We start from the raw sequence: 23265 nt of genomic DNA, 5'->3' as shown, positions 1-23265 counted from the left end.
CATATAATGCTGCACAAATGCTGATTATGGCCCCATAAGATGCTCCATAAAGTCATTTGCCCCATGTAATGCTCCATAAATGCTGATTATGGCCCCATAAGATGCTCCATAAAGTCATTTGCCCCATGTAATGCTCCATAAATGCTGATTATGGCCCCATAAGATGCTCCATAAAGTCATTTGCCCCATGTAATGCTCCATAAATGCTGATTATGGCCCCATAAGATGCTCCATAAAGTCATTTGCCCCATGTAATGCTCCATAAATGCTGATTATGGCCCCATAAGATGCTCCATAAAGTCATTTGCCCCATGTAATGCTCCATAAATGCTGATTATGGCCCCATAAGATGCTCCATAAAGTCATTTGCCCCATATGCTGTTACTGCGATAAAAAAAAAAAAAAAAAAAAATCACATACTCACCTCTCGTCGCTCAGGCCCCCGGCACTTATTATATTCACCTGCTCCGCGTTCCACTGCTGCCAGTCGCCGCTACGTTCCACGTCTACTGCACTGACTGCTCAGACAGAAGGCGGCGCGCACTAATAGCGTCACCGCGCCCTCTGACCTGAGCATCAGTGCAGTGGACTGGGAACGTAGCGGCGGCTGGCGACGGTGGAACGGGGAGCAGGAGAATATCGCACACTGCTTACACTCACCTGCTCCTGGCGCGGTACCTGCACGTCTGTTTCCCGGCACCTTCTTCCTGTAGTGAGCGGTCACATGGTACTGCCACTCCACCTCCCCTACTGACCCCTGGGTATGACTCGAGTATAAGCTGAGAGGGGCAATTTCAGCCTAAAAAAATGGGCTGAAATTGTCGGCTTATACTCGAGTATATACGGTATTTAGGATTGAAAACATAATGTAATTTATGAGGTGGAGTGAATCCATGAAACCAGGGCTGGAGCCAACACATCTCCTGCAGGCGTGAATAAATGTACAGTGGGTACAGAAAGTATTCAGAGTATTCAGTATTTTTCACTCTTTGATTCATTGCAGCCATCCCATTGCATTACACCCCATCTTGACTGAAAACAAAACAGAAATGTAGAAATTTTTGCAAATTTAACATGAAAGAAAAACTGAAATATCACATGGTCATAAGTATTCAGACCCTTTGCTCAGACATTCATATTTAAGTCACATACTGTCCATTTCCTTGTGATCCTCCTTGAGATGGTTCTATTCCTTCATTGGAGGCCAGGTGTGTTTAATTAACCCCCGAAGCCTTTTTCAGTTTAGCGTTTTTGTTTTTCACTCCCCTTCTTCTCAGAGAGATAACTTTTTTATTTTTCCGTCAATATGGCCATGTGAGGACTTATTTTTGCGGGACGAGTTGTACTTTTGAATGCCACCATTGATTTTACCTTGTTGTGTACTAGAAAACGGGAAAAAATTCCAAATGCGGTGAAATTTAAAAAATAAAAGTGCAATCCCACACTTGTCATTTGTTTGGCTTTTTTCCTACGTTCACTAAAACTGACCTGCCATTATGATTCTCCAGGTCATTACGAGTTCATACACAACAAACATGTCTAGGTTCTTTTTTATCTATGTGGTGAAAAAAAACAAACAAAACTACTTTGCTAAAAAATAAAATTTGCGCCATTTTCTGATACCCATAGTGTCTCATTTTTCGTGATCTCGGGTTGGGTGAGGGCTTATTTTTTTGTTTTTTCGTGACATATTGGGCTTCATGTTAGTGGTAAATTTAGGTCAATAAATTCTGCGTTTATTTGTGATAAAAACGGAAATTTGGCGAAAATTTTGAAAATTTCGCAATTTTCACATTTTTATTCTGTTAAACCAGAGAGTTGTGTGACACAAAATAGTTAATAAATAACATTTCCCACATGTATACTTTATATCAGCACAATTTTGGAAACAACATTTTTTTTTGCTAGGAAGTTATAAGGGTTAAAATTTGACCAGCGATTTCTCATTTTTACAACGAAATTTACAAAATCATTTTTTTTAGGGACCACCTCACATTTGAAGTCAGTTTGAGGGGTCTATATGGCTGAAAATACCCAAAAGTGACACCATTCTAAAAAATGCACCCCTCAAGGTACTCAAAACCACATTCAAGAAGTTTATTAACCCTTCAGGTACTTCACAGCAGCAGAAGCAACATGGAAGGAAAAAATGAACATTTAACTTTTTAGTCACAAAAATTATCTTTTAGCAACAATTTTTTTATTTTCCCAATGGTAAAAGGAGAAACTGAACCAAGAAAGTTGTTGTCCAATTTGTCCTGAGTACACTGATACCTCATATGCTGGGGTAAACCACTATTTGGGCGCACGGCAGGGCTTGGAAGGGAAGGAGCGCCATTTGACTTTTTGAATCAAAAATTGGCTCCACTCTTTAGCGGACACCATGTCACGTTTGGAGAGCCCCCGTGTGCCTAAAAATTGGAGCTCCCCCACAAGTGACCCAATTTTGGAAACTAGACGCCCCAAGGAACTTATCTAGATGCATAGTGGGCACTTTGAACCCCCAGGTGCTTCACAAATTGATCCATAAAAATGAAAAAGTACTTTTTTTTTTTTCACAAAAAAATTTTTAGCCTCAATTTTTTCATTTTCACATGGGCAACAGAATAAAATGGATCCTAAAATTTGTTGGGCAATTTCTCCTGAGTACACAAATACCTCACATGTGGGGGTAAACCACTGTTTGGGCACACGGCAGGGCTCGGAAGGGAAGGCGCGCCATTTGACTTTTTGAATGGAAAATTAGCTCCAATTGTTAGCGGACACCATGTCGCGTTTGGAGAGCCCCTGTGTGCCTAAACATTGGAGCTCCCCCACAAGTGACCCCATTTTGGAAACTAGACCCCCCAAGGAACTTATCTAGATGCATATTGAGCACTTTAAACCCCCAAGTGCTTCACAGAAGTTTATAACGCAGAGCCATGAAAATAAAAAATAAAAATTATTTTCTCAAAAATGATCTTTTAGCCTGCAATTTTTTATTTTCCCAAGGGTAACTGGAGAAATTTCACCCCAAAAGTTGTTGTCGTCCAGTTTCTCCTGAGTACGCTGATACCCCACATGTGGGGGTAAACCACTGTTTGGGCACACGCCGGGGCTCGGAAGTGAAGTGGTGACTTTTGAAATGCAGACTTTGATGGAATGGTCTGTGGGCGTCACGTTGCGTTTGCAGAGCCCCTGGTGTGCCTAAACAGTAGAAACCCCCCACAAGTGACCCCATTTTAGAAACTAGACCCCCCAAGGAACTTATCTAGATATGTGGTGAGCACTTTGAACCCCCAAGTGCTTCACAGACGTTTACAACGCATAGCCGTGAAAATAAAAAATCATTTTTCTTTCCTCAAAAATGATGTTTTAGCAAGCATTTTTTTATTTTCACAAGGGTAACAGGAGAAATTGGACCCCAATAATTGTTGCGCAGTTTATCCTGAGTATGCTGGTACCCCATATGTGGGGGTAAACCACTGTTTGGGCGCACGTCGGGGCTCGGAAGGGAGGGAGCACCATTTGACTTTTTGAATACAAGATTGGCTGGAATCAATGGTGGCGCCATGTTGCGTTTGGAGACCCCTGATGTGCCTCAACAGTGGTAACCCCTCAATTCGACCTCCAACACTAACCCCCCCACACCCCTAACTAATCCCAACTGTAGCCATAACCCTAATCACAACCCTAACCACAACCCTAATTCCAACCCTAACCCTAAGGCTATGTGCCCACGTTGCGGATTCGTGTGAGATTTTTCAGCATCATTTTTGAAAAATCCGCGGGTAAAAGGCACTGCGTTTTATCTGCGGATTTTCCGCGGATTTCCAGTGTTTTTTGTGCGGATTTCATCTGCGGATTCCGCACGGTATTTTCCGCACCATGGGCACAGCGGATTTGGTTTTCCATAGGTTTACTTGGTACTGTAAACCTGATGGAACACTGCTGCAAATCCGCTGCGGATCCGCAGCCAAATCCGCACCGTGTGCACATAGCCTAATTCTAAAGGTATGTGCACACGCTGCGGAAAACGCTGCGGATCCGCAGCAGTTTCCCATGAGTTTACAGTTCAATGTAAACCTATGGGAAACAAAAATCGCTGTACACATGCTGCAGAAAAACTGCACGGAAACGCAGCGGTTTACATTCCGCAGCATGTCTCTTCTTTCTGCGGATCCCGCAGCGGTTTTACAACTGTTCCAATAGAAAACCGCAGTTGTAAAACCGCAGTGAAATGTGCAGAAAAAACATGGTAAATCCGCCATAAATCCGCAGCGGTTTAGCACTGCGGATTTATCAAATCCGCAGCGGAAAAATCCGCAGAGGACCAGAATACGTGTGCACATACCAAAACCCTAACCCTAGCCCTAAACCTACCCCTAACCCTACCCCTAACCCTAACCCTAGCTCTAACCCTAACCCTAGCCCTAACCCTACCCCTAACCCTACCCCTATTCTAACATTAGTGGAAAAAAAAAATTCTTTATTTTTTTATTGTCCCTACCTATGGGGGTGACAAAGGGGGGGGGGGGGGGGTATTTATCATTTTTTTATTTTGATCACTGGGATAGATTATATCTCAGTGATCAAAATGCACTTTGAACGAATCTGCCGGCCGGCAGATTCGGCGGGCGCACTGCGCCCGCCATTTTGGAAGATGGCGGCGCCCAGGTAGAAGACGGACGGACCCCGGCAGGATCGGTAAGTATGATGGGGTGGGGGGGGGGGGGGAGAACTGGGGGGGGGGGGAAATCGGAGCACGGGAGGGTGGATCGGAACGCGGGAGGGGTGGAACGGAGCACGGGGGGGTGGAACGGAGCACGGGGGGGGGGGGTGGATCGGAGTGCAGGGGGGGTGATTGGAGCACGGGGGGGTGATTGGAGCACGGGGGTGAGCGGACAAGAGCACGGGGGGGAGCGGAGCACAGGACGGAGGGGAGCGGGGCAGTGTACCGGACAGATCGGAGGGCTGGGGGGGGGCGATCGGTGGGGTGGGGTGGGGGCACATTAGTATTTCCAGCCATGGCCGATGATATTGCAGCATCGGCCATGGCTGGATTGTAATATTTCACCCGTTATAATAGGTGAAATATTACAAATCGCTCTGATTGGCAGTTTCACTTTCAACAGCCAATCAGAGCGATCGTAGCCACGGGGGGGTGAAGCCACCCCCCCTGGGCTAAACTACCACTCCCCCTGTCCCTGCAGATCGGGTGAAATGGGAGTTAACCCTTTCACCCGATCTGCAGGGACGCGATCTTTCCATGACGCCACATAGGCGTCATGGGTCGGATTGGCACCGACTTTCATGACGCCTACGTGGCGTCATGGGTCGGGTAGGGGTTAATGACACCATGTTGGTGCAGATACGATCTTTTGATCGCCCATTGTTGCATTTTAATGCAATGTCGCGGCGACCAAAAAAAAACATAATTCTGGCGTTTTGACTTTTTTTCTCGCTATGTCATTTAGCATCAGGCGATTCTGAACGCAGCGGCGCCAAATATGTGTATGTTTGATTTTATTTTTATTGTTTTATTTTGAATGGGCGAAAGGGGCTGATTTGAATTTTTATATTTTAAAAAACTTTTTTTTGTTTTACTTTTGGCATGCTTCAATAGTCTCCATAGAAGACTATTGCTAAAAAACACATGAAGGACTCCCAGACTATGAGAAATAAGATTCTCTGGTCTGATGAGACAAAGATGGACCTTTTTAGTGATAATTCTAAGCGGTATGTGTGGAGAAAACCAGGCACTGCTCATCACCTGCCCAATACAATCCCAACAGTGAAGCATGGTGGTGGCAGCATCATGTTATGGGGGTGTTTTTCAGTTGTAGGGACAGGACGACTGGTTGTCATTGAAGGAAACATGAATGCGGCCAAGTACAGAGATATCCTGGATGAAAACCTCTTCCAGAGTGCTCTGGACCTCAGACTTGGCCGAAGATTCACCTTCCAACAAGACAATGACCCTAAGCACACAGCTAAAATAACAAAGGAGCGGCTTCAGAACAACTCTGTGACCATTCTTGACCGGCCCAGCTAGAGCCCTGACCTAAACCAAATTGAGCATCTCTGGAAAGACCTGAAAATGGCTGTCCACCAACGTTCACCATCCCACCTGACCATACTGGAGAGGATCTGCAAGGAAGAATGGCCAAGGATCCCCAAATCCAGGTGTGAAAAACTTGTTGCATCATTCCCAAGAAGATTCATGGCTGTACTAGCTAAAAAGGGGCTTCTCCTCAATACTGAGCAAAGGGGCTGAAGACTTATGACCATGGGATAGTTCAGTTTTTCTTTTTTAAATAAATTTGCAAAAATTACTACATTCCTGTTTTTTTTCAGTCAAGATGGGGTGGAGAGTGTACACTAATGAGAAAAAAATAGATTCTTACCGTTAATTCGGTTTCTAGGAGCCTTCCACGACAGCCACCAGGAGGTTGTCTCCATACCCTAATGGGGGACAGGAAGCACAAGAGGTTAAAAACCCCTCCCACCTCCCATTAACCAGTGACTTACAACTGAACCCATAGCACCGGTTACCTTTAGGTTCTCAGAAAAATATCCAAGAACATCGGGAGGGAATTAATGCTGTCGTGGAAGGCTCCTAGAAACCGAATTAACGGTAGGAATAATTCTATTTTCTCTAGTAGCCTTCCACGACAGCCCAGGAGGAATGCCAACCAATTCTGTATTTAGGGAGGGACCACAGCCTGAAGAACCTTTCGGCCAAAAGCAAGATCCCGATTGGACCAGAAGTCCAATCTATAATGCTTAGTATATGTGTGTAGAGAAGACCATGTTGCTGCCCTGCAAATCTGCTCTGTTGAAGCGCCAGCCCTTTCAGCCCAAGAGACGGAAGTAGATCTGGTGGAATGAGCCTTTAGGCCCGCAGGAATAGCAATATTCTGAGTTAGGTATGCTTCAGTAATGGCCTTTTTTATCCAGTTGGCAATGGTACTCTTCGCTACCTTCTTGCCTTTGTTTCTGCCAGAAAGATGAACGAAGAGATTTTTGTCAATTCTAAACGATTTAGTATGTTCTAAGTAGTATAACACTATACGTCGTACATCCAAGGTATGAAATCTGTGTTCTTCCGGATTTGAAGGATTGTGACAGAACGATGGGAGGACTATATCCTGTGATTGATGAAATTCTGACACTACCTTCGGTAGGAAACATGGATCTGTACGGAACACGATGGAGTCATCCCTTATGGTAAGATAAGGCTCTATTACTGAAAGTTAAACAAAACACTATAGTGGACACATACCAAGTCACCAACATTATAGTTTGACCCGGGTAGGGTACATTTTTATATGATGGAAATGGGACCAAGAAGAGGACCATAATGGACAAACTGCAAAGTATAAACCAAAAACCAACAGAAGAAAAGAAGCAGCATACAGTCCAAGTACAAAATAGAAAAAATACTTTATTAGTGGTAAAGCCAGATTAAAAACGACAGGGGGAGACAATCCCCATGCTACCCTTAGCATGCACCTAAATGGACAGGACATAGGTGCTTATGAGATACAAGAATCCACAAGATAACCTGCATAGTCATTATACAATTTATATAAAGTGCATATAGTATGCCTAAATATATTGGGTACACTGACCCAGAAAAAATCTAACAATGCACGCACAGTACAGATAACTTAACATACATACCGGTTAATGTGGCAAGATAACACAGCGTATACTTAGCACCTCACTCCTGTCCCCCCCGACGCGCGTTTCGGCTTAATGCCTTTCTCAAGGGGTACTATAGTGTAATACTGGGCACAATATATACAGGGAAAAGGAACTAACTGGTGGGGCTACACTTGTGAAGTTAACCAATGGCTGCACAGGACCTTAATAGTCAGCTCCGGATACACCTGTACGCCGCTCATCAGAGAACACATGGGGCCCCATGTGTCTCCACAGAGACAGCGTCATGAGAACAGGAGCAGACAAAGTACCTCCAAACACCATGCCGACATCGGCGTCCATACCCGTGCAAATCGCGCCGAACGGCCATGGCAGCAGAGACAGGAACCGCACCAAACATTACGGCCACACTAGATAGGCCTGACATGCGCACTAGTGTCCGAGCGGCCATCTTGGTGAAGACCACACAAGAAAATATACAAGCGGCCGTATAGGCGGACATTAGAAAAACTTGTCATGCGCAGTAATATCAGTGTAGCCCTATTTAAAAAGGCCAGGAATACAAGCAGCGCGGCGGCCATTATACTATAGCCAAACATGCGCCATCCAGGTAGCGCAGCCATATTGGTACAGGCAAGAATAAAAGATGTGTAGTGGCGGCCATTTTGGTGTAGTCAGACATATGTAAAGAAAAAAACTAACCGTACATATTGAGAACAACGACATAGTAACTACATAGAGGGCAAAAGAACCATACCCAATATAAATAAAACAATGTATAGCTATATGGCAGCCACCCACCAGAAAAAACAATGTGGAAAATACTAAGTAACAGATAAAACACACCCAAACCCCGACACAGAACAACAATAAGGAGCTGATATCTAGAGGAAAACAATACTAATATCGATCCTGATACATATCCCGGTTGCTGGAACGATACGAGAGTTACATATAGCTTGAAAACACCTAACACTCGTCGATGGATAATATTCCAAGTCCATGAAAAAGCCTTTTTGTGTAGATGCAAAGATATGGGAAAATTGTATATTGAAGAAAATATAGTCCAAGTGGATCCATAGCGTATATTTATAAAGTCCCGATATATCTTCGACCAACCAGGTCATGTATAGCTCCCAAATTCATGTACAGTCCTTCAGGATAGTAGACCTGCTCCCAAGAAAACAACCGAATAGTCGTCCTTCATGTGTCACAACTAATAATAATAAAAAGAGAAGAATACCCATTAAAATCACACTAAAATCAAACGCATGCGGAGAGAAACAGAGGAAAACGGACAACAGCCGGCGAACTACAAGAATGGGGCGAACGAGATATATTCGTTAAGACCCTCCGGATGAATGGTTCGAAGACGCCATATCCATTGTGTCTCCATTTTAGCAAGCCGTTTCGACAATTGACCACCCCTAATATTAATTTTCAGGGTATCAATTCCTCTGACCCTCAATAGTGATGCATTGCATCCATGGAACTCCTTAAAATGCCTTGGCAGAGTTTTGAGCAAGGAGGCATCCGCGTGGCCACTGGCCGCCTGTATCCCCAGAACGTGTTCCCTCACACGGACCTTAAGTTGACGGGTGGTAAGCCCCACATACATAAGTCCACATGGGCAAATTGCACAGTAAATCACATATCGTGATAAACACGTAATATGTGATCTGATGGAATATGTTCTGGGTCAGAGGAATTGATACCCTGAAAATTAATATTAGGGGTGGTCAATTGTCGAAACGGCTTGCTAAAATGGAGACACAATGGATATGGCGTCTTCGAACCATTCATCCGGAGGGTCTTAACGAATATATCTCGTTCGCCCCATTCTTGTAGTTCGCCGGCTGTTGTCCGTTTTCCTCTGTTTCTCTCCGCATGCGTTTGATTTTAGTGTGATTTTAATGGGTATTCTTCTCTTTTTATTATTATTAGTTGTGACACATGAAGGACGACTATTCGGTTGTTTTCTTGGGAGCAGGTCTACTATCCTGAAGGACTGTACATGAATTTGGGAGCTATACATGACCTGGTTGGTCGAAGATATATCGGGACTTTATAAATATACGCTATGGATCCACTTGGACTATATTTTCTTCAATATACAATTTTCCCATATCTTTGCATCTACACAAAAAGGCTTTTTCATGGACTTGGAATATTATCCATCGACGAGTGTTAGGTGTTTTCAAGCTATATGTAACTCTCGTATCGTTCCAGCAACCGGGATATGTATCAGGATCGATATTAGTATTGTTTTCCTCTAGATATCAGCTCCTTATTGTTGTTCTGTGTCGGGGTTTGGGTGTGTTTTATCTGTTACTTAGTATTTTCCACATTGTTTTTTCTGGTGGGTGGCTGCCATATAGCTATACATTGTTTTATTTATATTGGGTATGGTTCTTTTGCCCTCTATGTAGTTACTATGTCGTTGTTCTCAATATGTACGGTTAGTTTTTTTCTTTACATATGTCTGACTACACCAAAATGGCCGCCACTACACATCTTTTATTCTTGCCTGTACCAATATGGCTGCGCTACCTGGATGGCGCATGTTTGGCTATAGTATAATGGCCGCCGCGCTGCTTGTATTCCTGGCCTTTTTAAATAGGGCTACACTGATATTACTGCGCATGACAAGTTTTTCTAATGTCCGCCTATACGGCCGCTTGTATATTTTCTTGTGTGGTCTTCACCAAGATGGCCGCTCGGACACTAGTGCGCATGTCAGGCCTATCTAGTGTGGCCGTAATGTTTGGTGCGGTTCCTGTCTCTGCTGCCATGGCCGTTCGGCGCGATTTGCACGGGTATGGACGCCGATGTCGGCATGGTGTTTGGAGGTACTTTGTCTGCTCCTGTTCTCATGACGCTGTCTCTGTGGAGACACATGGGGCCCCATGTGTTCTCTGATGAGCGGCGTACAGGTGTATCCGGAGCTGACTATTAAGGTCCTGTGCAGCCATTGGTTAACTTCACAAGTGTAGCCCCACCAGTTAGTTCCTTTTCCCTGTATATATTGTGCCCAGTATTACACTATAGTACCCCTTGAGAAAGGCATTAAGCCGAAACGCGCGTCGGGGGGGACAGGAGTGAGGTGCTAAGTATACGCTGTGTTATCTTGCCACATTAACCGGTATGTATGTTAAGTTATCTGTACTGTGCGTGCATTGTTAGATTTTTTCTGGGTCAGTGTACCCAATATATTTAGGCATACTATATGCACTTTATATAAATTGTATAATGACTATGCAGGTTATCTTGTGGATTCTTGTATCTCATAAGCACCTATGTCCTGTCCATTTAGGTGCATGCTAAGGGTAGCATGGGGATTGTCTCCCCCTGTCGTTTTTAATCTGGCTTTACCACTAATAAAGTATTTTTTCTATTTTGTACTTGGACTGTATGCTGCTTCTTTTCTTCTGTTGGTTTTTGGTCTATTACTGAAAGGGCTTGTATTTCCCCCACTCGTCTTGCAGTAGAAATTGCAACTAAGAAGGCCGTCTTGAAGGACAGAAATTGCGAGGAACAAGATGATAATGGCTCAAATGGAGGAGCCGTAAGACCCTTTAGAACTATGTTTAAGTCCCATGATGGCACGAAAATTTGTTTTCTTGGACAATGTCTTGATGCTGCGACCATAAACCTCTTTATCCAACGATGACCCGCAAGGTCTTGATCGAAGACGGAGCTCAAGGCTGACACTTGAACTTTCAAGGTACTTGGCTTCAGCCCCAACTCTAATCCTTTTTGTAAAAAATCTAATATTTGTGAAATATTAGGATGAAAAGGGTCAGGTTTATGAGGAGGACACCACGAGGAGAATCTATTCCAGATTTTTCCATATATGGCATAGGTAATAGGTTTTCTAGATTTCTGTAGAGTAGAGATTACTGATTCTGAAAGGCCCCTAGCTCTTAGTACCTGGGCTTCAATAGCCAGGCTGCCAGTTTGAACTTTTGTGGTTCCGGATGGTAAAAGGGGCCCTGGCAGAGAAGATCTTCTGATGCTTGAAGAAAGACTGGACCGTCCACCTTCAGTTCTTCGATGAGGTGGTACCAGCTCCTCTTCGGCCATGCTGGAGCTACTAAGATAGCCTGGACCTGATCGTCCCGGATCTTCCGGAGGTTCTTTGCAAGTAACGGTATTGGAGGGAACAAGTATGCTAGATGGAACCTCCAAGTATGAGCGAAGACGTCTACTCCCTGAGACCTGTCCTTGGGGTTTAGGGAGAAGTAGTTCTCGACCTGTGCATTCTGGCTGGACGCTAGAAGGTCTATATCGGGAAGACCCCATCTGTCTGTCAACATTCTGAAAACGTCCGCCTTCAGGCTCCATTCTCCTGGATGCAAGTCGTGACGACTTAGGCGATCTGCATGAATGTTCACTGACCCCCTGAGGTGTATCGCTGAAAGTGAGAGGAGATGTTTCTCTGCCCAGCAAAATTTCCTGTTTGATATTGCTCTTAATTGGTTGAACTTCGGACTTCCCTGGTGTTTTAGATGCGCAACAGTCGTCATATTGTCCGAGTAGATTCTGACATGTTGACCTATAATGAGGCTGCTGGCTGCCAGAAGGGCCCTCTCCACTGCCAACAATTCTCTGAAGTTGGAGGAACTGGAGCTTTCTCTCTGATTCCAGTGACCCTGGAATGGGATTTGCGAGACCACTGCTCCCCAACCTTTTTGACTGGCGTCTGTTGTCACCGTAATCAGTGGATCTTGCACCCAGTCTACTCCTTTCAGTAGGTTTGATTGGATCGCCCACCAGGTTAACGAGGCCTTTACCTTCCCTGGAGTGTAAACTCTTCTGTTTAGGGAATTTGGATTCCCGTTCCAGTTCCCTAAGATGTGTGCCTGCAGAACTCTGGAGTGGCTCTGAGCCCACTGGACTGATTGTATACAGGCCGTCATCGACCCCAGAAGAGACATCGCAGCCCATAGAGTCGGAGAACGTTGTTTTCTGAAGTGTGAGACCTTGGAAATTAGATTTATCCGATGTTCCTCTGGTAGGAAGGATTTTTGAATTCTGAATCCAAGAGGACTCCGAGGAATTTCCTCACCTTTGATGGTGATAGCTGAGACTTTTTTAGATTTGGAATCCAACCCAGAAGCTGTAAGATGTTCAGAGTTTTGGAAATTCTCTGATTGAGAACTTCGGCGGAAGGACCAATTATTAACAGGTCCTCCAAGTATGGTACTATAGCGATGTCTTGGCTCCTGATATGGGCTACTGCTTCCACCATGACTCTGGAAAACACCCTTGGGGCTGAGGAGATCCCGAAAGGGAGAACATTGTATTGGAAATGTAAGATTTTTTGGTTGAATTGGACCGCAAATCTTAGCTATTTCCGGTGATGAGGATGCATTGGAATATGGAAATAGGCATCCTTGAGGTCTATTGTTGCCATATATGAATGAGGAGCTATTAGAGGGATGGCTGTTCTTACTGACTCCATCTTGAACTTGCGGTAGGTTATGTATTTGTTGAGAGCTTTTAGATTTATTATAATCCGAGATTGCCCGGAAGGCTTTTTTATCATGAAGATACGGGAATAGTGTCCATCCCCTTGCTCGTTCACCGGGACCACGGAAATAGCTCTTGAGTCTAGCAAGTCCTGTATTCCAGTCATCATCAACTTTTGAGTCTCCCGAGATGACGGGGAGGTGACTCTTAAGATCCTGGGAGGAGGCGCATCGAACTCTATCAGTAGACCCTGTTGGATGACACTCACTACCCAAGGGTTGTTGGAGATATTCTGCCAACTGTGAATGAAGTTTGAAAGCCTCCCCCCCCACCGGATCGGAGTCATTGCTTTTCTTGTTGGGGAATAAGGATGATTTTAGGCTTCCCCTTAGCATAACTCCACCTCCCGGTTTTCCCTTTCCCTCTACCCTGGGAGGGCTGGGTGTTATGAAAGGCAATTCAGTATCACAATGGACATGGAGGTCAAAGCACATACAGTGACAATAACCCAAAATAATAGAACGAGCTCTGAGACGTGGGAACTCTGCAGACCGCAATCCCTGATCCTCTCCAAACACAACTAGAGGCAGCCGTGGATTGCGCCTAACGCTACCTATGCAACTCGGCACAGCCTGAGAAACTAACTAGCCTGAAGATAGAAAAAATAAGCCTACCTTGCCTCAGAGAAATACCCCAAAGGAAAAGGCAGCCCCCCACATATAATGACTGTGAGTAAGATGAAAAGACAAACGTAGGGATGAAATAGATTCAGCAAAGTGAGGCCCGATATTCTAGACAGAACGAGGATAGGAAAGATAACTTTGCGGTCTACACAAAACCCTAAAGAAAACCACGCAAAGGGGCAAAAAGACCCTCCGTACCGAACTAACGGCACGGAGGTACACCCTTTGCGTCCCAGAGCTTCCAGCAAAACAAATAGACAAGCTGGACAGAAAAAATAGCAACAAATAGCAAAGAAGCACTTAGCTATGCAGAGCAGCAGGCCACAGGAATGATCCAGAGAAACACAAGTCCAACACTGGAACATTGACAGGAAGCATGAATCAAAGCATTAGGTGGGGTTAAGTAGAGAAGCACCTAACGACCTCACCAGATCACCTGAGGGAGGAAACTCAGAAGCAGCAGTACCAGTTTCCTCCACAAACGGAAGCTCCCAGAGAGAATCAGCCGAAGTACCACTTGTGACCACAGGAGGGAGCTCTGCCACAGAATTCACAACAGCTGGGGCTGGGAGGGTCGAAAAAAACGCTTCCTGGGAGGTCTCTGTTCAGGAAGGGTTTTCTTTCTGTCTGTGGCTTTCTCTAAGATGTCATCTAATGAGGGCCCAAACACGTAGTCACCCTTAAAGGGAATGGAACATAGTTTTATTTTTGAAGTAACGTCTCCGCTCCACATTTTTAACCAGAGAGCTCTTCTGGCTGAATTTGTCTGGACCAAGGATCTGGCGGCCACCCGGATAGATTCCAGTGAGGCGTCTGCAAGGAACCCTGTTGCTCTGTGCAAGATAGGCAAGGAGTCCAGTACCTCCTCTCTCGGGGTACCCTGAGATGTCGCTTTCTAACTCTTCTATCCAACGGAAGAGAGAGCGGGCCACGCAGGTGGATGCTATATTGAATCTGAGGGCCGAGGTAGAAGTTTCCCAGGACTTTTTGAGAAGGCTCTCAATCTTCCTATCCAAGGGGTCCTTTAATTGGGAAGAATCTTCGAATGGCAGAGCAGTCTTCTTAGCCACTCTAGCCACCTGGACATCAATTTTTGGGATGCTCCATTTTATTGAGTCCTCATCAAGAGGAAACCGATGTTTAAAATCTGGAGGCGTTGTTAGCCGTTTCTCGGGCAATTCCCATTCATTATTAATCATATCTATTATGCTTTTATGGACGGGAAACCCAGGTTGTTTTTCAGTATGTATACCGAACAGTTTGTCTTGTATAGACTGAGGAACTGATTTCTCGTTTAGCCCCATGGTGTTCCTCACTGCAGACACCAATTCCTCAATATATTCAGAGGAAAAAGGGTATTTCCTAATTTCCGCAGATTTATGGGGTAACACATCTTCCCATTCGACAGAGGAAGACGTATAAGACCCCTCAGACTCTGACTCAGAATACTCCTGGATTTTCCTTTTTTTGGGGAGTGATGGACCAGGTGAGGATGGTGGTGGCGGTGGAGGTGGGGCGAGTGTGGCCAAAGAGGTTTGAACCTCCTGCCTAACCAAGGAGCGAATTTCATCAATCAATGAAGGGTGTTCCGCTCGGACGATTTTATCCGTACAAGGTTGGCACAACTTTTTCTCCCAATCTAGCGGCATTTTCACATTACAGGTAGCACATTTGCGTTTGGTAATGCTTTTAGGGCCAGGCTTGACTCCCTGCAATGAGAGAGGAAGCAGTGTAAGAAGGTATATTTAAGTGTACCTTTAAATGGGACCCCCTCTGCCACACTTACTAGGGCTTGAGGAGCGCTGGGCTCTGCAGCTGCAGGGCAAGACGAATCCATGCTACAGCAGGCTTACCCGAGATGTCTTCGCAGCTTATATAGAAAATAAGCCTGCACCAGCGCGTGGCAATTAGCCGCCCCTCCCCCTCCGCAGTCCCAGGCAGGCGTGCGAGGATGCAGCGTGCCTCGCACGCCGTTCGGTGATCCATAGCGCTGGACTGAGTCGCTCCTGTACAGGAGCGCCGACCCGGAAGTGGAGAGTCACTTGACTTCCGGGTCGCCGAACAGCGTGCGCTGGAGGGGGAGACGCCGGAGAGCTCAGGGAGGCCTCCGGGTGGGCTCACCGGCCAGCTTTGTCCCCGAAAGAGTACGCAGGAGGACCGGGAACGTGGTCCCAGAATCCAGAGGAGACGGGAGGCACAGCGCAGGAGGAAGCCGCGGGGGGCCCGACCATTAGTGCCCGGCAAAAGAATAGAATACAGGTACACTGCTAGAGCCGCCGCTGCAGCGCACCAGTAACCTCTCCATGCCCCATGGGGGACAGGAAAGACACTGGTTAATGGGAGGTGGGAAGGGTTTTTAACCTCTTGTGCTTCCTGTCCCCCATTAGGGTATGGAGACAACCTCCTGGTGGCTGTCGTGGAAGGCTACTAGAGAAAAATGAACTTTTTTGAATTTACCAAATGGCTGCAATGAAACAGAGTGAAAAATGTAAAGGGGTCTGAATACTTTCTGTACCCACCGTACATTTATTCCCGCCTGCAGGAGATGTGTTGGCTCCAGCCCTGGTTTCATGGATTCACTCCACCTCATAAATTACATTGTTTTCAATCCTAAGGTATTCAGATTGTGCAGTAATCTCTCCTGAAATGGGGGCGCTAATACTTTCTCTATGCTACTTTCCGTGCCCACTGTATATTACAGCCATCAGCCACGCACAACTTAGAGATACATCATGGCGCAGGTGTACTAATTATTATGTAGTTTATCACAATCCTGTCTGAAGTTAGTCGGTTTTATAAGAAATTGTAAAATCAGGATAAAAGGAAACTCTGCTGTTATTGTCCAGAAATTCACACTTGGCCTCACTGCACATTCAATGTTGTCCATCATAAAAGTGAAGTTTGGCCAGAAAGACGGGACCTGGTCTTGTAGGGACCATATGATCACATTCAGCAGCACAGAAGGGAGAGACGGGAGATTCCTCCGATATCAGGGATCTAAAAACGACCCAAGCGATCCAGAATAGGATGACCAGCCAGAGACATAATATTAGGGAAGGTGTAATCTGTCTATTTAGGCATTTTGTTTTAGAATATGAACGAGATCCCACCAGTTTAAGACTCAATATATCAGAACAAATATCAGAACGTGTGTCTAATCGGTCCCAAAGACTTGTGAATAGAGAATCCTATTGGATTTTTAAACTATCCACACTTAAACCGGAGGATTTTCCATGTACGTATATTGTTCTTTACATGTATTTTATTGTGCATCCAATATGCATTTTACATCTATTTGTATAGTTTTGTATACAAAGAAAGGATTCTATACAAAAAACTGCAGCATAGGCGCGGATTAATTAATGAATTAAGCAACTGGATCTGTGACGCCGTTCTGGAGGATATAAAACATCCACAATGTATCATTTGTATAAGCCTGAGGAAGGAGCTGGATCACATCGGAAATTAGCAGAATATTAAAATGAAAAGTTTTGGGTTTTTTTTTACGTTCATTTGTTTTGATACCCAACTTTCTGGCTCAGCACTTGGCAGTGCTTTTCAAAGCCCTGATTATTTCCTTCTTCCCACATCAGGGATTTTGGAAGCCAACAGCGTCATTACCCTCCGTTTTCTCATCATAATATTTTTCTCACTTGTCAGCACATTCTACCCCTACGCTGTCATTTGGCTTTATAGTTTACGGATCTGGGCAGGTAACGGTCAGTGTCTTCTAATCTCAGGGGGTAGGTGGATCCTCCAGGTTGTAAGTTCTATAGAAAAGGGCTTTCAATGCCCAAAGTCACTTGGACAGTTTTGGGTGGAGGAGAAGGTTGTGGTCTAGAGGTAAAATGGTGATCATGGTAATACGGCCGGACTACACCACCGATAAAGCAGCCACAGCCGGTGATGAGAAGAATCTGTGACTTCTCTGCATTTAGTGGTCACTACTCACCTGGGTAGCCATATGTGGGAATCTCCTCTTTACACCACTCATCCCCCCTCACATATGTCTCTGTAGTATTAATATGGGTCAGATCTTCACCCTGAAACAAATATTGTAAAAGTCACCGACAGATGGAGAAGTCACATCTATGATCAGCTCTAATCCTGCCATCTCCACCGTTCTCATTACACAAGTATAAAACATATAATACTGGTGGATAAAACAAGACTGAGCACAAGACGTTCACAGCCATCTACACAATGTGACACAGTCACTGGTAAGGTGATAGAGGGGAGATATGTGTCACTGCGCTTAACGGTGTCAGTGGTGTGAAACCAGAGCATTTTTCTCCAGCACACTACGTGTTGTGAGGGTTAAGTTGTATAAACAGGGCTGGTTTTATGTGGACCTTCACAGAGCGGGTGGGAGAAGGTCCACTTTATCTCCCCTGGCAGACCTGCCAGGACCTGCATGAGGACATGATCATGTGATCAATCACATGATGGGGAAGTTACAGGCTTGGGTTGAAATAACCGAGCTCTACAGTCTGGGTTCAGCTAGCCTGGAGAGAGGACTCCAGAGGCTTTGTGGCTCATCAAGTACAAACTGAACCTGTCCTGCTCCAGAGCGGGGTGCCACCCACAACATAAGCATTGTGCTGCAGAATTTTGTTTTCTTTTATCGTTTTGTTTTTATTTTAGCCAAGAAGGCTGAGTTTGTTTCCCCCCCAAGTTGGTTTATGCTGCCTTACAATACATCAACGATGATTTAAATAGACGGTGTTCCCATTTTTCCTACCTCAGTGTGCCACCACGTGAGTGAACTACCACCACATCATAAAACCTCTTTCACACGTTCATGTCTCTGGTATGTGAGGTGACAGTTTTCACACATACCGGAGACAGGTACACATGTACACCCATTCAAATGAATGGGTCTGTGCACGTCAGTGTGTTTCCATCGACCGTGTGTCCTGCACGTAGTCATGTCCGTTTTTTACCGTCAGCACGGACGGCAAAACGTACTGCACACGTGCAGATGGAGAACACACATTGATGTCCTCCGTGCGACACGCATCAGCACCATGGAAGAAGAGCTACAGTATGAGCCATTTCCCGGCGGCAGGTGCTGAAGACGGCTCTCATTATTCTCCCCTGCTCTACCGGCGGTCAGCGCTGCTAATAACAGTGACAGCAGGAGCAGATTATCAGGGTATTCATCACCCGCCGCCTGCAATATATCGAAATTAAAGAATGAAAACCCCGGTGTGGGTTCCCCCCTATTTTCTTGAACCAACCAGGAAAACCTCACAGCTGGGGGCTGCAACCCTCAGCTGTTAGCTTCAGCAAGGCTGGTTATCAAGAATAGAGGGGTACCCACGCTATTTTTTAAAATTATTTAAATATATAATTTTAAAAAATGGTGTGGGGTCCCCCCATGTTTGACAACCAGCCTTGCTAAAGCTCACAGCTTGGGGCTGGTTTTCTCAGGCTAGTAAGGGGTCATGGATATTGACCCCCCAGCCTAAAAACAGCAGCCCGCAGCTGCCTAGAAAAGGTGCATCTATTAGATGTATCAATTTTGGCGCTTTGCCCGACACTTCCCACTTGCCCTGTAGCAGTGGCAAGTGGGGTTAATATTTGAGGGGTTGATTTCATCTTTGTATTGTCAGGTGACATCAAGCCCAAAGTATAGTAATTGAGAAGTGTCTAAGACATCTCTCCATTACTAATCCTATAGTTATATGGTAAATAAAGACACAGCAAAGAATAAAGTCCTTTAATTAAAAAAATGACTGACTCCTTTAATATTCTCAATTAAACCATACTTACAACCTCGCCTAATTCCACTGAAGCCCTCGATCTCCTGTAATAAAAATAAAATAACAAAACAAGAATATTCCATACCCGTCTGTAATTCTGTCCTATGCATGCGTAATCCGTGTCTGGGGGATAATTAGTTTTTAACCTGGACGGTGCCAAGATGCGACCGTCCAGGCTGAGAACCACTGGTGAATGAGCGGATGAAAGCGCAGCATCATTTACCATCGGTGACATCATCGAGGCCGGGCTGAACTGCGGTGACCTCAGTACCGTGGGAAAATGCTAGTGATGATATCACCGCTTGTCACTGAGGCTGCGCTCGCAGCAGCTCATTCACCAGTGGTTTTCAGCCTGGACGGTCGCATCTTGGCACCCTTCAGGCTGAAAACTATTTACCCCCCAGACATGGATTACAGCGTGGGACAGAACAAGGGACAGGTATGGTATACTGTTTTTTTATTTCACTTTTATTATAGTCCGAGGGCTTCGGTGGAATTAGACGATGCAGTAACTATGGTTTAATTGAGATTAATAAAGGCGGAGGACGTGTCCTAGCTGGCCATGTGAGCGGACGCATAGAAGAGCGCTCCCGCTGCTAAAGGGCTAATTATTCTGTGCAGATGCTGCTGACTGGACTTTTCTGCCACATACCGGCTGGCTGAGGGTTAGGGGAGCAAAGCGGTGCTGAGCGGTGGACCCGGCTTTGGAGGCAATGACCAGGCGGCGGCAGAAGGATGCGGGTGCTGGCGATGCAGGAGCCAGCCAAGTTGGCGCTGATGCCAGAGAAGACGCTGACAAGGAGAACGCCGCATGTCAGAGGCGTATGGAGGTGGCGGCGAAGCTTCAGCAGTATGCCAGAGTGGATGCTGCGGAGGAGGCAGAACAAGGAACCAGAGCTGGAGCGGGTATGGAGGAGGAGGATGCGGTCCTGGCTGCAAAGCATGAGGTAGAGAAGGGGAGGGAGAATAGCAGCATGGCGGGGGCAAAAGGGGGACCTGAAGATAGACGAGTCGGCAGGAGACACAGTGGCGTTCCTTGAGGGTGTGGGGCTCATGATGTTGAGTGACGCAAATAGATAGGGCTTGGAGTCTCCCGTCACGGAGGAGGAACTGGGTCGGGCATTACAATCCATGGCTAATGGGAAGGCAACTGGAGTGGATGGGTTTCCCACTGAGATCTATAAAAATATGGGGGAGGTGCTAATTCCCAGATTAAAAGCGGTCCTAGATGAGGCTAAGAGTAGAGGGCATCCATGAGAGAAGCCATAATAGCGGTGATTCCTAAGGAAAGGAAAGACTTGGGGAAACCTGAGTCGTACCGGCCAATCTCCTTGCTCACTATGGATGTCAAGCTTCTGGCCAAGGTGTTGGCGAAGCGGTTGACGAGTGTCATCTCCAACCTGATGCACCCAGACCAATCTGGCTTTATGCCTGATAGATCCACGGCGGTCAACCTAAGGAGGCTATTTATGAATCTGCAGCTTAGGTCTGATAACTGTGGCCAGAGAGTTATTGCATTCTTAGATGCCCATAAGGCATTCGACAGTGTGGAATGGGGATATCTCTGGCAGGTGTTGCAGTGTATGGGGTTTGGCTCGCAGTTTGTGTCCAGGATTCAGCTGCTGTACCCGCAGCCGGTGGCTAGAGTCAGGGTGAATGGGGAGTTATCGCGGACTATACAATTAGCTATAAAGATGAGACAGGGGTGTCCGCTCTCTCATCTTTTGTTTGCTCTGGCCGTGGAGCCATTGGCTGCTAAACTTCGACAGTCTGACGAGGTGTCTGGGTTTAAATATGGGATAATTGAAGAGAAGGTGGCGCTGTACGCGGACGATATTCTACTGTTTCTGGCTGACCCGGTCGCTTCCTTCGGGGGGCCATTGGGCTTATTGAAAGATTTGGCTCATTGTCGGGGCTGACGATAAATTGGAGTAAGTCGATTCTGTTTAGAGTTGATGATGTGGGGGAGGATGGGAGTGAGCTTCCTGAGGATGGGCGACTTAAGGTGGTAAGTCAATTTAAATACCTGGGATATGGGTATCTATGCCGGTTACGGATTACATACATAGGAATCCGACTCCGATCTTAGGCGTTCTTAAGGCAAAAGTGGATGCCTGGATTAAGTTGCATTTATCTGCGGTGGGCAGGGTGAATCTCATCAAAATGATTTTGATGCCGAAAATTCTATATGTTCTTCATAACACGCCAGTTTGGATACCGCGAGGGAAATTTAGGCAGATTAACTCCCTGTTCAGGAATTTTTTTATGGGGGAGACATCATCAACGTATCAGACTGGAGAAGCTTCAGCGACTCAAGGAAAATGGGGGCTTGGCACTGCCAATCCTGAAGTATATTTTCTTGCAACCCAGAGTCAGCATTTAAAGGGCTGGGTGCGTGAGGGGTCGTCCAGTGCGGTACAGCAACTGATGGAAAAGGTGACAAAAAGAAGGCAGTGTCTGGAGGATGGATCCCTGGGGGCTTTGGGGAAATTGTATCCAACTATATTATTGATATGTAAGCTGTGGGGTAGACTGAAACATATACGTGGGATTACGGGGCTGACCAGATTCTCCCCGTTATGGCATAATAATAATTTACCGGAGTTTGTGGCACTGGGGGTGTTACCAGAATGGCAGGCCAAGGGGATTCACTACGTGTATCAGATAATTGAGAAGAGGGAGTTGAAATCCTTTTCCCAATTGCAGGTGGAGTTCGGTATCGGGCCTGCAGGGGAATATCAGTATTTGCGGATGAGACACGCATTTGGAGCTCAGAATAGGGATGGAGGCATCAGAATTCAAAGGGTTATAGTGTTGGAGTATGTGTGTGGTGAAGGGACTACTGGGGGGGTCATTTCCACTCTTTATAAAGACTTGCTGCATACATACTGTAGTGAAACCTCCACCAGGGGGAGCTGGTGAGGGAAGAGAGGTTAAACACTAAGCGAAGTAACACAGCTCAGGCACAGGTGTCACAGGTAATGAGAGAAGTCAGACAAGCCAAGGTCATACACAGAGATACCAGAACTGTACACAGGGGCAGTCAGGAGAATAGTCAGGGACACGCAAGTAATCAGAGCCTACCGGGAATGTGGTAACCAAAACATGAGACGTAAGACAAAGTCGGGGTACAAGCCAAAGTTAGAACCAGGAGGGGAGCGTGGTATCAGAGACAGAAAACAAGAGCCGAAGTCCAGGGAACAGATCGAGTCATACACGGGTACGGGCAGTCAGAGACACAAGGATCACCAAAATCAGGATACAGGTCAGGGGTTCAAGCTGGGAAACATGAACTATCACTAACAGCGGTAGGCAGGCTGTGAGGGCCTGAAATAGCCCAGCTAGCTCAAGAACGAGGCTGAGGAGATTAACCCCCGCATGACCAGTCTCAAAAGAGGAAAGATGAAAATAAACTCCGGACTGGACCATGACACTTACCTTTTGGGGTTTCCGATAACGGTGAGAGCTAAGTAGGAGAGGGATTTGGGCCCAATGGAGAATGAAACTTGGGAGTCGGTGCTGGAGTGGGTTCCACGGCTGTCGCTGAGCGAACCGTATAGGCTGTCACAGCTTTATGTAATACACAGAGTATATAGGAGGTGTTATATAAGGCAGGACTGCGTGCTGATTCTGAGTGCCCGAGGTGTAAGTCTACAAATGCTGGTATATTTCATATGATGTGGACGTGTCCAAGACTG

General features: G+C 45.9%; 1 protein-coding gene across 1 annotated transcript in view; it reads right to left on the bottom strand.

The window, feature by feature from the left end:
• Positions 1 to 23265, bottom strand: part of LOC138666377 (oocyte zinc finger protein XlCOF22-like) — a 66575-nt gene that overhangs the window by 17926 nt on the left and 25384 nt on the right. The window contains exon 6 of the mRNA XM_069754604.1: positions 17755 to 17845. Coding sequence (XP_069610705.1) covers positions 17755 to 17845 — 91 coding nt within the window. The remainder of the gene's footprint in view (positions 1 to 17754; positions 17846 to 23265) is intronic.

The sequence above is a fragment of the Ranitomeya imitator genome, chromosome 2, assembly GCF_032444005.1.
Source record: "Ranitomeya imitator isolate aRanImi1 chromosome 2, aRanImi1.pri, whole genome shotgun sequence".
In the NCBI taxonomy this organism is placed as follows: domain Eukaryota; kingdom Metazoa; phylum Chordata; class Amphibia; order Anura; family Dendrobatidae; genus Ranitomeya; species Ranitomeya imitator.
The sequence above is the reverse complement of the archived record's forward strand: the minus strand, read 5'-3'. Positions and strand labels throughout refer to the sequence as shown.